Consider the following 16,016-nt stretch of genomic DNA (forward strand, 5'->3'; position numbering starts at 1 on the left):
GACATTATTACTATTTTGACTTTGTTTTGACTTATAAAAGAATTGACTCATGTATAAAATGACTTAACTACCCCATAATACTTATGTTAAGTGACCAAAATACCATCACTCTACCAAAACTACCCAATCTTCTATTCTCACCACCTATGAAGCACGGACACTCCTCCTAGGGGTCTCGTACCGGTGTCGGATACTTTTCGGACACGGACACGCGTGTCCGAGGTTCGGATACTTATCCGACACTTCTGTGAAGTGTCCATAAATTATTTTTTATTGGACACAGGGTGGACACGGCTCGAACACGGCTCAAACATGGGTGGACAGGGCTCGGACACACGAGAGACACGGCGGGGTATATTTTGTAATTTTTTTAAAGATAAATGGGGTGCATAATGTAATTTTTTAGAAGTTTAAAAGAAAAATTTTGAAAAAATAAAATAACAACTACAGACAAGAGTATTACACAGTAAATTTATTTTCTCTCACTTCCTCTCTCAGTCTCTCCTCTTCTTTAATTATCTCTGTACATGAACAAAACATTTTTTTTTTTTTTTTTTTAAGTTACATGAATAAGACTTTGTGAAAGACTGAAAGTATATATGCTTATTCATGCACATATTTAACCCATTATAACTGTCTCTTCTGCATATCTTCATTTGGAATTTGGATCAACTTTATTTTTCATTTATTTTCTATTTTGTCTGTCTATGTTTTTCTTATAAAAAAAATGAAATTATTGAAATTGGTCATGTTATTTGTTGTTGTTTTATTTGCAATTTTGTAATTATATATACCTGTTTGTTATTAAAAAAATAAATGTGCAAGGTTCTAATAATTATATTTTGAATATATAATTATATATATATATATTATTTTATAGGCGTATCCCCGCGGTGTCCGTGTCTTATTTTTTTTGAAATTTGCCGTGTCGTCGTATCCGTGTCGTATCGTACCCGTGTCCCGTATCAGTGTCCGTGCTTCATAGCTCACCACTCTCTCTGTCTCCGCCCACCAGCATCACTAACTCCATTGTTCTATCATTGATGAATCTTGAAACAAAAAAAATTAAAAATTAAAAATTAAAAAAATAAAAAAATAAAAAATTAATATGATTCTCATCTTGCCCTTTTACGATCACATTCAACCACCACAATCACCATCACCACCATGGCCACACCAGTCACACATATATCACCAGAATACTGGAGAACATATATTTAAATATAGAATATAAATATTGAATGATTATGTAATATTTTGAAATATATACATATAATTCAGAAGAGCCAAATGGGTATGCATAATTTTTGACAACATAAATCAAATTTACACAAAATATAATTTCATATTAATAAAATAAAATAAAATAAAAAAACTGAGGAGATCCATAGCATCACGTCACAATTCAAAAACAAGTTTTGCTTACTTATAAAAATATTGGGTCACATCAGGGAGTGGACATTGGATACCCACCAAACCTTTAACCTTTCAATGTGCGTGTAAGCTTGTATATATACACATATATACGTGGGTTTTTAGAATAGAGGTGAGTTGTCAGTGGGTGTGTTGAGGGGCATGAGACCTTGGAAGGGAAGGTAGGTGTGAAGAAGGTGGGAGATGAAAGAAGAGAAGGTGTGAATTTTAGAGAGAGAAATAAATGGGGGCAATTTTGTTTTTTGAATTTGTTGATATTTTGAATTAAAATGAATTAAAAAAAAAATTAGGCATAAAATTATCTTTCCGCATGGTTTTAAGTTTTAATGGTATTAGAAACGAAAAAGTAAAATTGGACCTAAGTGATAGTAATTTACGAAAGGTGTTTCAATGCCATATTTGGCCAAACTTAAAGGAGTGTCAGTAAAATTAATCCAAATATTTAAGATGTTAGCAGTTGTATGGGGAAGAACTGTGAAAAACTTTTCATATTCTCTTTTTCTAATTTTTATTTTTATTTTTATTTTCTTATTCCTTACGTTCATTTTCTTCTCTCTTAGCAAACTCAACAAATTACAAGTCATCTCCCTCTTCTCATTACAACTTTACAATTTTCTTTCTTCTCGACTCAATATTCATGATTAGTCTCAATTTGAACGCATTTTTCTTGTATTGAAAAATTTGCAGCAGCATTGAATTGGGGTTTTCTAAATAAGGTTATGTTGTTTTTTTTCTTTAATTATTTTTTACTTTTACAAACTTTTGTTATTATAAATTTGTATATAATTATATTTTCCATATATTTGCATATTTGTTTGTGAGTTGTGATTATTTTTAACTATATTGTTGAATATGTCTACCAGAAAGTATGAATGCGAATAAAAAAAAAATAGAAATAAATAATAGAAGAATAGATAAATTAATTTAATCTAAAAAAGGAGCTACTGATAAATTTGTTTCACCTAATAATCAAAACCTAACAAAAAATTTAGGTGAAAGTTCATCAAATGAACACTCATATACAATTGTGGAAGAAAAAAATACTAGTGACTTGATTCACAATAATAATAAAAAACAACAAAAAAAATTGGAAGGTGATACAAGTAATCAAAAATCATATTCTATTCTCACAAATATATACGATCTTGGACAATAGAAAAATATTGATATAAAAGTAAGAGATTTATTAGTAGAACATGGTCCAATTAGATTTAATGATTTTAATTTTCCAAAAGATGAAAATTTTAGGCATTTTTTCACTTCATATTATGTTCAAAAATTACCAAATGGGGATAAACACGATAGAAAATGACTCATTTATTAAAAAGATTTAGATAGATTATTTTGTTTTTGTTTTTGTTTTAAGTTATTTAATTCAAAGTATAACACAAGTCAATTAGCTAATGATAGAATTAGAGATTGGAAAAATCTTAATGTTAAGCTAAAAAATCACGAAACAACAAATGGGTATATTAATGACATAAACACTTGGGTTGATTTGAAAGCAAAGTTGTTAAAGAATAAATCAATTGATAAAAACATCCAAGATCAAATTAATAAAGAGAGAAATTTTTTTTACAAAGAATTATTCTTATTGTGAAAAATCTTGCCACAAATAATTTTGGCATTTTGTGGAAAAAAAATAATGGGAATTTTTTAAGACTTATTGAAATGATTGCAGAATTTGATCCAATAATACAAGAACATATACGGCGTATTCAACACGTTAGCATACAAAATGAATTAATAAATATGTTAGCATTTGAAATCAAAAATATACTTATTAAAAAAATAAAAGAAGCAAAATATTTTTCAATTATACTTGATTTCACTCTAGATGCATCATCAAGAGCAAATGTCTCTTATATTACGATGTGTGGATATTTTGACAACTCCAATAAAAGTACAAGAATATTTTTTTAGAATTTCTAATAGTTTTTGGAAAAAGGCCTTTTTGATGAACTTATAAATGCAATAAAAAATCTTAAGCTTGATATTAATAATATAAGAGGACAAGGATATGATAATGACTCTAACATGAAAGGAAAAACTCAAGGTGTACAAAAAAGACTACTAGACATAAATTCTAAAACATTTTATTCACCGTGTGGTTGTCATAATATTAACCTATTAGTTTGTGATATACCCAACTCTTGTCTTAAAGCTATATCTTTTTTTGGAGTGGTACAACATATATATTTATTATTTTCTTCTTCCACAAAACGGTGAAAATTTGTACAAGATAATGTATCCGGTTTAACTATTAAGTCATTGTCACTAACCCGTTGAGAAAGTCGAATTGAAAGTGTTAAAGAAATAAGATTTTAAGCTCCACAAATAAGAGATGCTTTACTTCAATTAGAAAAAGTAAGTGAAGATCTTAAGACATGAAGTGAAGCTAAATGTTTAGCAATTTATGAATTTGAAAATTTTGAGTTTTTATAAGGTGTGACTATTTGGTATGACGTATTATTTGCAGTTAATTCAGTTAGTAAAATTTACAATCTCAAGATATGCAAATTGACGTTGCCATAGATCAATTAAAAGGTCTTACTTCTTTTTTAACAAAATATCGAGAAAATGGATTTACATCGGCTATAATTTCTACTAAAGAAATTGCTAATGAAATGAAAATATAACCTATTTTTCATGAAAAACATATAATTCGTAGAAAAAAAAATAATAATTTGACGAGAATGTATATGATAAGCCAACTCAATCAGCTAAACCTTTTAGGATTGATTATTTTTTATATATAGTCGATCAAGCTATTTCTTCAATTCATAGTAGATTTGAACAATTTAAAATATATGAAGATATATATATATTTGGTTTAATTTAAAAAAAGCTAAAATCTTTAGATGATAATAGTTTGAAAAAAATATTGTCTTAATTTAGAACTATTTTTTAAATATTATGAGTCTTTTGATATTGATAGTTTAGATTTATTTTTAGAATTAAAAATTTTAAAAGAAATTTTACATGTAGAAACAAACACTCCAATTGAAATATTAAATTATATTAAAAGACTAGATTTTTTTCCAAATGCATGCATTACTGAAAAAAATATTATTAACGACAAGATGAAGGATACGTGAATTCCAAAAGTTGCCTTGTTTTAGGAGTAGTAAAGGTAACGGCTACTTCCCGACTTCATTGATGTTTCATTCCAAACCCAATAAGATAAGCCTTCATTTCAACTTCTAGTCAAATGGAATTGAGGCTTTAGACCCAACATCTTCTTTATAATTAGGTTGTCTCTTTCCTGAACTTTACAAGTATTTTTTTGTAATTGTTGCTGTAGCAAAAAGAAGTTTTTCAAAATTAAAATTGATAAAATCGCATCTACGATCAATTATGTTATAGAAAAGATTAAATAGATTGACTATATTGTCTCCTTAGACAGGCCCAGACCTCCCAAAGTTTGGTGAGGATAGGTTCTATTAGGGCCAATGTTGTGAGATTTATATGTACCATTCGCAAGTGCACGAATCTTTGCAGATAGGGTTTACTTGTAAGGGTGTCGTACTTAAAGGACTTGTGTAAATTAAGTTTGTCAACAGATTTCTTAAATTCCAAAATTAACTTGAAAGTAAGATAATTGAATTATGATAATTAATTCTAAATTAACTAAGTAGAAAAATAAAATAAACTAAAGAACAATGATTAAATATGATATAGAAAATAGAGAGAGAGGACTAGGGGTATGACTTCACCACTAACGTCGCACCACCAGTTAATTGCATCAATTTATTGGAGATATATCATATAACATGCACAGGGAATTAGTCATGGCTACAAGCACTTATTAATTCAGCTAGAAAATAATATAATTTAAAGCTAAGCATGGATTATCTTCGATTGGTATAAACCATCTACCTATCTACTTTACTCTAAGGTGTAGCATGGTCTATCTTTTCTAGGCCATAATCCATCAAATCTCTAACATTATATTCAGATAAGAACCATTGTGTAATCATCTCATTCACAACTACAAGAAGCGAATGAGTTGTGTTCAATCACAAGATCAAAATATCTAAGACAAGATAGAAAAATATTTGTAATTGAATTAAAACTCTAAAACCGATTCTTATTGAAAATTCAATTAAAAACCCTATAGATTACACAATCATGCATGATAGAAATTATTCTCCAATAATTAAATACAATCAAACCAGGGTGCTAAGCTAGGGCTACATCACAACCCTAGCAAAGCGTTTAGCCAAGCATGACTGTAGTGGAATTCTTCATAGTTGAGGAAGACATCTTCACCGCCATGGATCGATCTTTTCTTTTTTCTTACTACTCCTTTCTGATCTCAGCCTCAAGCTCCTCTGTATTATCCAATGTTATAGAGGACCCCCTTTAAATAATAAAATATCAGCCCCATAGTTCCCTTTTTCATATAGGAGACATAGATTAAAATTCTGTCGAATAAGGACTCCCAAAATTCATGCAGACTTTTAGGCCAATTTTGACAAGGTAAACAGTTGTTTTAGGGAAAGCTCGTGAAACACAAAATTGTAGATCTTTGAATTTCCTATCAACTAACGTGAGAATTTAGTTGTTTTGACACTCGAGGAGAGAGATACAGCCAGATTATCAAAACGGGTTTAAGTTACCAACTTTGGCAAAAGTTTCCTTTTTGGAGAAGGATTTTTCCTTTTCTTCTTCTTTCCATTCTCATCAACTTGTAACTTCTTTGGACTATTTTCTAAGTATAATTAGACTTGGATCTTCAACATTGCTCGGTCCCACGAAAAGTCATCTTGTAAAGCTCAGAATTACTGGTCTTAACTGATTTTACAATTAAAGTCCTGAAATAAATAAAACATACGAATAAAGGGGCTAAAATGTATAACATTCAGCACCTAACACACCCCCAAACTTACATATTGCTAGTCCTATAACAATGAAACTAAAGAAAACATAAATACCGCTTTCGTGGGAATCACAATTGCATTTAGCATATGTAACAAGCCTTTTAAATCCCTAGGTTACCCCTAGTGGACGAGTGAAGTCTCGTGAGAGTTTCCAAAGATGATACCCACAAACATACCAAACAAGGGAAAGACTACACGAAAGTATTTTAAAAATTATCATCTGACTATACTCTTTTGTCCATATTTTCATACTTCATCCCAATGTTTCCCACACACTTTTATAATAAGAAAAATAGCAAAATCAATCCCCAATGTTGTGCATTTTGTGAACTAGCAAATCACCTATGTAATAATGTCTTTTCAATTGAACACAATTTCTATAACTTCAATTCCTCAGATCCCTTCTCAAATTATTTTCTATGGCAAAATATTATTTTTTTCCTTTCTTTTTTTTTTTTCTTTATTCTTACCCCCATTTCTTCATGCAAACACTCTATGCATATGAGACATGAGCCCCGATTACTCCATGAAAGGGTTACGAAATATATATATTTTTTTCTTCTGCTTTTTCCTTCTTTATTTTTTTTTTTTTTTTTTTTTATTTTTATCTTTTTCAATATTTCTGCCATAGTAATAACCTTCAAAGTTCACCAATTCATATTCATCCATAGTCATCAGAATATAATAAAAAATACAAATACCCATAGATAAAATTCTAATGTGCATGTGAAATCCATCAGGGACCGACAATTACTAAAATTCCTATCATACTAGATAGTAGAACCCACATAAAATAAAACACGGAAATTAGGGATTCAAGACGATCTCAGAAAAGAATTTTAAAAAGTACGTAAGTGTATTAATCCCCCCAACAATTCTCAAATACTTGAATTAAAGTCAATATGCCAAAGAAAAATAATTAAATTTTTTTTTAATTTTGAATTTTAATGGTTTTTTTTAACAACTAGAGTAGACTCTATGCCCCCAAACTTGAATTGGACAGTGTCCTCACTGAGCAAAAATCAAAAATAAGAAAAACAAGAATTAAAAAAATAAAAATAAAGAACAAAAGCACGTGGCAGGATATCTTGAATGGAGGTGGCGGAGCATCGGGATTAAGCCCATTATAAATCATAAGTGCACGCAGCATGGCCATCATCGATCTTTGATCCTTTGTTATTGGATCTTTCGCTAGCTTACTCGCATCATCAACTGGGTCTGTCACCGGACCATTGTAACCTTTCCCTTTCTTTGTATTCAACTCTGTAAAATCTTACCAAATAAGGGTAGGATATAAGGAGGGATCTTCTTGAACCTGCGATGGATTCATGGTCTTAGTACCCTGTGAGAGCGTCCCTTTAGACCCGAAACATATATTACCAAATCCTGCCATGGAACAATTCTCGTAAAAATGGGAGCCTTTCTGTTGTAATACTTGTGGTGTTTTCTTGTCAAACGAAATGGCATCTGCCCTAAGAAAAAGGCAGATGATGGAAATTCTCCCCTCCGACAAAGGTCGCCGCCTTGCCGGGTCTGTGATGGCGCCAGAAAAGAGGATTAACTTGGCCTGTTTTGCTCCATCTCTACCGTGTTGCTGTTGCGTCGGAATTTTCTTAGCTTGCTGAAATATTTTTAACTGAGCGATGGTCTGTAGTTATTGCCGAAAGAAATTTCCAGGCGATGGTCGCTGTGAAGTCGGGCGATCATTCGCCCGGAGCTGCTAATGTGCCATTAGAAATAATCACCGGGCAATGGTTGCCGTCGAGTTGGGCGATGGTCGCCCGGCAGCTGCTCTCTGTTGAAAAAAAAATTCGTCACCCGGGCGATGGTCACCCATGGGTCAGGCGATTGTTCGCCCAGACTTGCTATTTGCACAGAAAAAAATTCCCATTCGGGCGATGGTCGCCCATGGGCCGGGCGATCGTTCGCACGGACCTACTCCATAGGATTTTTTTTTTTTTGAAAATGCAAACTTCAAATGGCCATAACTTCGTCATCGGAGGTCTGTTTCGGATGAATTTTTTTCTTCATTTTGGGTATTTTTTCAAGATCTACGCGATGCAAATAGCCACAGGCGGTTTGGTTGATGTTTAGACCAAAAAAATTCTCTATTCTGCTCAAATCAACCTTGTTTTCTTTATATACCATGGAATTTTTTATTTTCTTCGAAACAAGGACGACGCTTCAACTTGTATTCTGCACAAGTAACTAAATACCCTACAAAACACATTAAATCTTCCTAATCTACTAAAACAAAACACACAAAAATAAATAAATAAATAATAAATAAATAAGTAAATAAATAAATAAATGAAAATCCTATCTACAGTTCCTACATTTAACGTCGGTAGGCGACGTGGTACCTGGATGTTTAGGTAGAGTAGTTGGGATCCGTCAAAGTGACGGACTCAACTATTTCCGTAGGCACGAAATCCTTAATGTATCAATCATTCCGATCCGGCCGAACTGTCTTCTTTCTTGAAGCTTTCCAATTCATATTATCAGCATACCATGGTGGAGTCTCCTTTTGAAGTTGACGTAATTGCTTATCCGGGAATGAATTATGCAATGGAAGAGTGTTTTCTGGCCCAAGATATGCATACTTCAAATGAGAAGGTAACAACTTCAGCTCTAGCTCTAGTGGAGACTTCAAAGACGGCGTAGGTGGTTCACTTGACAATGGTAGAAGTGGCTCAATAGGAATTTTCCATGGTGGAATGTTATGCATATTGGCTCCATCAAGAATGAAATTTACCTCTTCAATATTTTTCTCAACATCAAATGACTCGGCATCAAAGTAAGACAGGCATGCTTCTAGTGGATCTTTTTTCAAGGAAAATGGGCCTATCTCTTCAACACATTCATCGATGGAATCGACAAGAAAACAATCCTTATCATCTGAAGGGCAATTATTGGCGTTGAAAATATTTAAGCGCACCTTTATATTGCCAAAAGATAAATCCATGACGCCATTCCTGCAATTTATGCTTACATTTGCTGTCGCAAGGAAAGGACGACCAAGGATCATTAGAATGTGCCTCCTTGGCTCCAGAACTGGCTCGGTATCTCGCACAATAAAGTCCACTGGGAAGTAGAATTTATCTACTTTGATGATCACATCTTCGATGACACCACGAGGTTGTTTGATTAACCTATCTGCCAATTGGAGAATAGTGGAGGTAGGCTTCAATTCTCCTAATCCGAGTTGCAAGTAAACCAAATAAGGAAGAAGATTTACACTTGCACCCAAATCTAGAAGAGCTCGCTCTACTTGATGATTCCCTATTGTGCATGAAATTGTTGGAGCACCTGGATCTTTGAATTTTGGAGCAGTGCAGTGTTGGATTATGGAACTGACTTGCTCAGTTAATAGCACCTTCTTAGGAACATGACCATTTGAACGCCTCTTCTGAGTACACATATCTTTCAAAAATTTGGCGTAAGCTGGAATTTGTTGAATTGCATCAAGCAATGGGAGATTAATCTTCACCTGTTTGAATATCTCCATTATGTCCTGAAGTTTGCTTGCTTCCTTCGTTGCCTTTGATGTTTCTTGTAATCTCTAAGGGAATGGCACAACAACATGCCTATGTTCTGGAGATGGCTCAGTAGTTGGAGGTAATTCTTGTGCTTTTTCATTCCACTCCTTTTTCTCTTCAAGTCTTTTCTTCCAATTTTCATCCTTCTTTGCTTCCTCTTCTTCCACCTTGTTTTCAACTCTCTTACCACTTCTGAGAGTAGTAATTGCTTGCACTTGTTCATGGTGAAATTCTTGGCCAGTAATGTTATCAATGATACGCACACTTCTTGGATTAGCCATTGGTTGACTAGGAAGCTTGCCATCTTCTCTTCTATTCAAGGCTTGAGCTAGTTGGCCAACTTGAGTCTCTAACTTGGCAAGGGATTGAGAATGAAACTGCACAAGTTGATTAGTTAGCTCTAACTACTTTGCTATCATTGCCTCGAGCATTGATAAGAATTGTTGAGGTTGACTGAAGGCATTCATATGAGTGAATCCTTGAGAATTCGAAGTCTGGACTTGAGATTGAAAATTGCCTTGTACCTGAGGTACTTGAGGTGGAGGAGCTGATGTCCCTGTAGCTTGATTTCTCCATGAGAAGTTTGGATGGTTTCTCCAAGCTGGATTGTAAGTGTTTGAATACATATTATTCCCTCCAAGCGTTCCATAGGCAGCATTAACTTGCTCCTGTGAAATTCCTGAATACTGAGATGCACTTGACCAAATGGACACATGGTGAGTTGGACTGGAACAGAAAGAACACACTTCAAAGCCTTAAGCATGAGTCGTAGGAGGAGTAAAATTTGACTGTGAAGTCATTAATTGATCCATCCTTTTGGTTAATTGTAATACCCCTAATTTAAAAGGATAGTCTCGGCATTTATTTATTATTTTTGTTGAATTTTTGCATGATTATTTGGTTTAATTATTTTATTTAATTGTTTACTTGTGTGACGTGTATTTAATTGGTATCTATACCCCTAATTTAAAAGGATAGTCTCGGCATTTATTTATTATTTTTGTTGAATTTTTGCATGATTATTTGGTTTAATTATTTTATTTAATTGTTTACCTGTGTGACGTGTATTTAATTGGTATCTATTTATTTGTTTAAATTGCATTTTATTGCATTTAATTGATTATTAAAGGTTTTAATTTAGGAAGTAATTTAGGAAGTATTTTAATTAACTATTTTATTTTCATAATTGAGGGTTTAGTTTCTTTAGCCGACACAGGATTTAATTAAGTTCTATGGGCCGATTAGGATTTAGTTAGGGCTCTAATTAATTTAGAGTTTTGGTATAACTCTATAAATATATGGGTATACGTCTGCCGAGGGTTTCTAAAACCCTATTCACCATATTCCCGTATACAGTAAAGAGAGAAGTTGAGAGAACAGAGCGTCGTAACTGTCTGTCAAGGAGAATAACAGAGAGGACCAAGGGAGGTGTTTGGTGGATTAGATCAGAACCAGAGGAGGCTAGAAGGTAGTCAGTGGTTGCCGGAAAGCTTAGAACAACGGCGTCAAGGTTCTGTTTATAAAACTGTACAGGCAAGTTCTTATCTTCCTCCTTCCCTTTGATTTGTGTTCTGTGCACCTGGACATCTCTAGGAGATTAATTGGCCTTAAACTGAACCATGCATGTTTTATATATGTTTTACTTGATCGCTTTATCTGTGAAATTTATTTACAAAACAATTATAGCACGTATGTTTTCTTGACTCTGTTTTGGCGTAACGTCTTACTGGTTTAATTTTTATTTGGAATCTTACTGAAATCAACCGAGGTCTAATTAGATACTAGATGTAATTTAAGACTTTAAATTTAAAATTGGAGGAAGAACAGAGGGGTTGGGATAAAACTGATCTTGCAATTTAGTTTCAGTGCCGTTCTTCAACAACGCTAGTTTAAATGGCTTGATTAAACTCTGTAATTGCTTTCAAAACTTTTGTAAACAATCTTGGGGAATGCTTCTAGACTAAATTACGAGTCCTAAGATTAGTTTTAGAGACCAACAGAGTGGTTGGATTTGATCAGAGAAGGAGCGGACGGACTGAAACGAAGCAACGGGGACAAGGCTCTGAGAGGAGGTGAGAGCCGGCTCCATGGAAGTGGGAGCTGGCTCCCACAACAAAGTAGAGCCGGCTCTAAGAAGTCCTAGAGCCGGCTCTAAGCTGGAAAAGAGCCTGCTCCAAATTCTGGAGCAGGCTCCCTTGGTATTTTTGGTTTATTTTACGATTTTTTTTAATTTTCTACATACTATGTTCACTGTTGGAGCATGGAGATTGTTGGAATGAATTTGGAACTTTACAGAGGGATCAAGGAATGAATTTTGAGTGTCATTAAGACCCTAAATTGAGTAAAGTTTAATTCTAGGTTGTCGGGACAACCAGTGTAAAAATTTAGGCACTTAACAAATGGAAGTTGAATTAATTGTTGAATTAAAATTCAGCAATTTGATGGAACATAATGTGTTTATAAAACTTGTTTTAGAATGCATTCAAGTGCATGATAAGGTCATTTAATTATTAATTTTGATCTATGCAAGCTTAGGAGGCTAGTTGCTGAATTATTAATTTGTTTACTGCAACTATATGGTTAATGCTTGGATTTAAACTGCTGAAATATTTAAACAATCTTCTGAATTGTTTTAGCAATTTATTGGTTAATAATAGGATTATTTAACCTATTCACATGCATGATGGAGTCCCTGACATATTAAACTTGGTCTATGCATGCTCTGGATGTTAGTTGTTGATTTGTTAAATCGTCTCCTGCAACTATATAGTTAAATGCTTGGATTTAAATTGCTGAAATTTTAAATAGTTTTCTGCAATTGTTTGGATGGTAGTTTTTGGTCTGTAAATTATTGAACTGTTATATATGTTGTAATTTACATGGATATGGAGGATGGTATGTACCGGTATGGGACGGTGACATACTAGGGACGGTTTAGCTCAAAACGCATAAACCTAACCTAATGGATTAATGGAATGGATTGAAAGATATCGAATCCTAATTGTGACTAAGTCAGATCAGCTGTAAACAAGTTGGATGACTTCCTGGGTTAACGGATGGTAGTTAAGTCATATCAACTGAATAAGTTGAATGACTAACTAGTTGGTTTATTGTATGACAGTTTAATAAATAGTTGAACTGCATACCCTGGATTTGGACGGACTTTATATATATGGTTATGGTACCACGAGTTGAGCTTGAGTCTCAGACTCGTTGGTTAGGGTGCGTATATGCAGTGGATGCGTAGCTGGTTATAATAGGTTGAGGTACCCTGTTAGGTCTAGGTACTCATGCCCACCTTTGGGTGCATATTCGCATGTTGCCTTCTATTCAGGTTGAGACCCCTATTATAGACTAGTGAATGTCCCTTAGTGTGGATATATTTATACGTATGGACTAGATAGATATTGTGAGTTGTTTACGGTGTATCTGCGTATCGGGTCACTGTATGGATTGCGGTTAGATTAGAACTTGCTCGTGGGTCTGACCCACTCCTTTATTATTCTTTTCAGACGGTTCCAGCCTTAGAGCTTGATCGTGCTTGTCGAGGACAGTCTCACTTTCATCTGAATACGTAGGACTTCTCTCGATGTTTCTAGCATTATCTATTTTCAGTTTTCAGTTTCAGTTGAACTTTTGGTTAGGGGTCCATCAGTGGATTCCCAAGTTGTAACCTTGAAGTTTTGGAGGATTGGAGTTTTATTTTTCAGTTGTCCATGGAGGATTTTATAATTAATGTTTCTTTCAGTTTTATTCTATCTTTATTGTTCTTTTTGTCATCTGTGTTCGTTTTAAAATACTTTAATTGTTTGATATTCCCTCGGGTTTGGGCCTGGGCCTGATCAACCCGTGTCTCGGATCCGAGGGGTATCACATTAATGCCTCAATTTGGCTCACTAGCCCTTGATTTATTCCTGCTTCATTCACACCTTCTGCTCTCTTCAATATGGTAGGAGGTCTTGCTACGGGAGGTAAGACATGTTGTGTTGAATTATCAAATATATTTTCAAAAAGCTACCATGCTTCCTCTACACTCTTCAACATAAAATTTCCACCACAAGAGGCATCCACCATATATCTTTGTGCCTCGTTGAGCCCCTTATGAAAGAAGTTGACGAGCTGCCATTTTGACATGTCATGATGAGGACACTTCCGAAGGAGGTCTCTGAATCTTTCCCAAGCCTCATGAAAAGGCTCGTCAGGCCCTTGAGCAAAACGAGTAATAGCATCTCGATATTGAGTAGTTCTCACCATGGGAAAGTACTTGTTCAAAAACTTCTATTGCAATTCAGCCTATGTAGTGATGGTGTCGGCTGGCAATGAATTAAACCAGTCCTTCGCCTTGTCCTTTAATAAAAAGGAGAAAAGGTGTAGCTTGAGCACATCATCGTCAAAACTCTGGATTTTTATTGTTCTGCACACCTCTGCAAAGTCATCTAAGTGCCGGTATGGATCCTCTTTTGATAGGCCGTAAAAAGAAGGCAGTAACTAAAGAGTATTGGCCTTAATTTCGTAGTGAGGGGCCCTCACTTGAGGATATCGAACTGCAGATGAAGAGTTGTATGCCCCTGGTTCGTAGTGATCCTTTAAACAGCGAACTGCTTTTACAATTGGTAAATCATTCGCCATCTTTTCTTTCTTCAAGTTTCTGAGAGTTCTTTCAATTTATGGGTCTAACGGAAGCTGAGGAAGTGACAAAGAACGTCTTCCAAGTATATAATGTCACCTGCAATGATTGAAAGAAAACAGTATCAAAATAAAATAAATAAAATAAAATAAATAAATAAAATAAAATAAAATCCTAAACTAAGATCCTAATTAAAATTAATTGTAGAATTTAATATTATCTGTCAAGAACTAAAACAAGTCCCCGGCAACGGCGCCAAAAACTTGTTGTGAGATTTATATGTACCACTCACAAGTGCACGAATCTTTGCAGATAGGGTTTACTTGTAAGAGTGTCATACTCAAGGGATTTGTGTAAATTAAGTTTGTCAACAGATTTCTTAAATTCCAAAATTAACTTGAAAGTAGGATAATCGAATTATGATGATTAATTCTAAATTAACTAAGTAGAAAAATAAAATAAACTAAAGAACAACGATTAAATATGATGTAGAAAATAGAGATAGAGGACTAGGGGTATGACTTCACCACTAACGTCGCACCACCAGTTAATTACATCAATTTATTGGAGATATATCATATAACATGCACAGAGAATTAATCATGGTTACAAGCACATATTAATTCAGCTAGAAAATAATATAATTTAAAGTTAAGCATGGACTATCTTCGATTGGTATAAACCATCTACCTATCTACTTTACTCTAGGGTGTAGCATGGTCTATCTTTTCTAGGCATAATCCATCAAATCTCTAACATTATATTCAGATAAGAACCATTGTGTAATCATCTCATTCACAACTACAAGAAGCGAATGAGTTGTGTTCAATCACAAGATCAAAATATCTAAGACAAGATAGAAAAATATTTGTAATTGAGTTAAAACTCTAAAACCGATTCTTATTGAAAATTCAATTAAAAACCCTATAGATTACACAATCATGCATGATAGAAATTATTCTCCAATAATTAAATACAATCAAACTAGGGTGCTAAGCTAGGGTTACATCACAACCCTAGCAAAGCGTTTAGCCAAGCATGACTGTGGTGGAATTCTTCATAGTTGAGGAAGACATCTTCACCGCCATGGATCGATCTCTTCTTTCTTCTGACTACTCCTTTCTGATCTCAGCCTCAAGCTCCTCTGTATCATCCAATGTTGTAGAGACCCCCTTTAAATAATAAAATATCAGTCCTATAGTTCCCTTTTTCATATAGGAGATATACATAGACATTCTGTCGAATAAAGACTCCTAAAATTTGTGCAGACTTCTAGGCCAATTTTGATAAGGTAAACAGTTGTTTTAGGGAAGGCTTGTGAAACACAAAATTGTAGCTCTTTGAATTTCCTATCAACCAACGCGGGAATTTAGCTGTTTTAACACTCGAGGAGAGAGATATAGCTAGATTACCAAAACGGGTTTAAGTTACCAACTTTGGCAAAAGTTTCCTTTTTGGAAAAGAATTTTTCCTTTTCTTCTTCTTTCCATTCTCATCAACTTGTAGCTTCTTTGGACTTTTTTCTAAGTATAA

General features: G+C 33.9%; 1 protein-coding gene across 1 annotated transcript; it reads right to left on the bottom strand.

Annotated features, from left to right (window-relative positions):
* Positions 1–8,760: 8,760 nt before the first annotated feature.
* LOC132304870 (uncharacterized) lies at positions 8,761–9,825 on the bottom strand. Its single transcript, XM_059802575.1, has one exon. The coding sequence runs from the start codon at positions 9,823–9,825 to the stop codon at positions 8,761–8,763; it is 1,065 nt and encodes a 354-aa protein (XP_059658558.1).
* Between the last annotated feature and the right edge of the window lie 6,191 nt (positions 9,826–16,016).

Source organism: Cornus florida, unplaced genomic scaffold (assembly GCF_030987335.1).
Source record: "Cornus florida cultivar Cherokee Brave unplaced genomic scaffold, ASM3098733v1 CherokeeBrave_3.0.0_Hap2_Chr04, whole genome shotgun sequence".
Lineage (NCBI taxonomy): Eukaryota > Viridiplantae > Streptophyta > Magnoliopsida > Cornales > Cornaceae > Cornus > Cornus florida.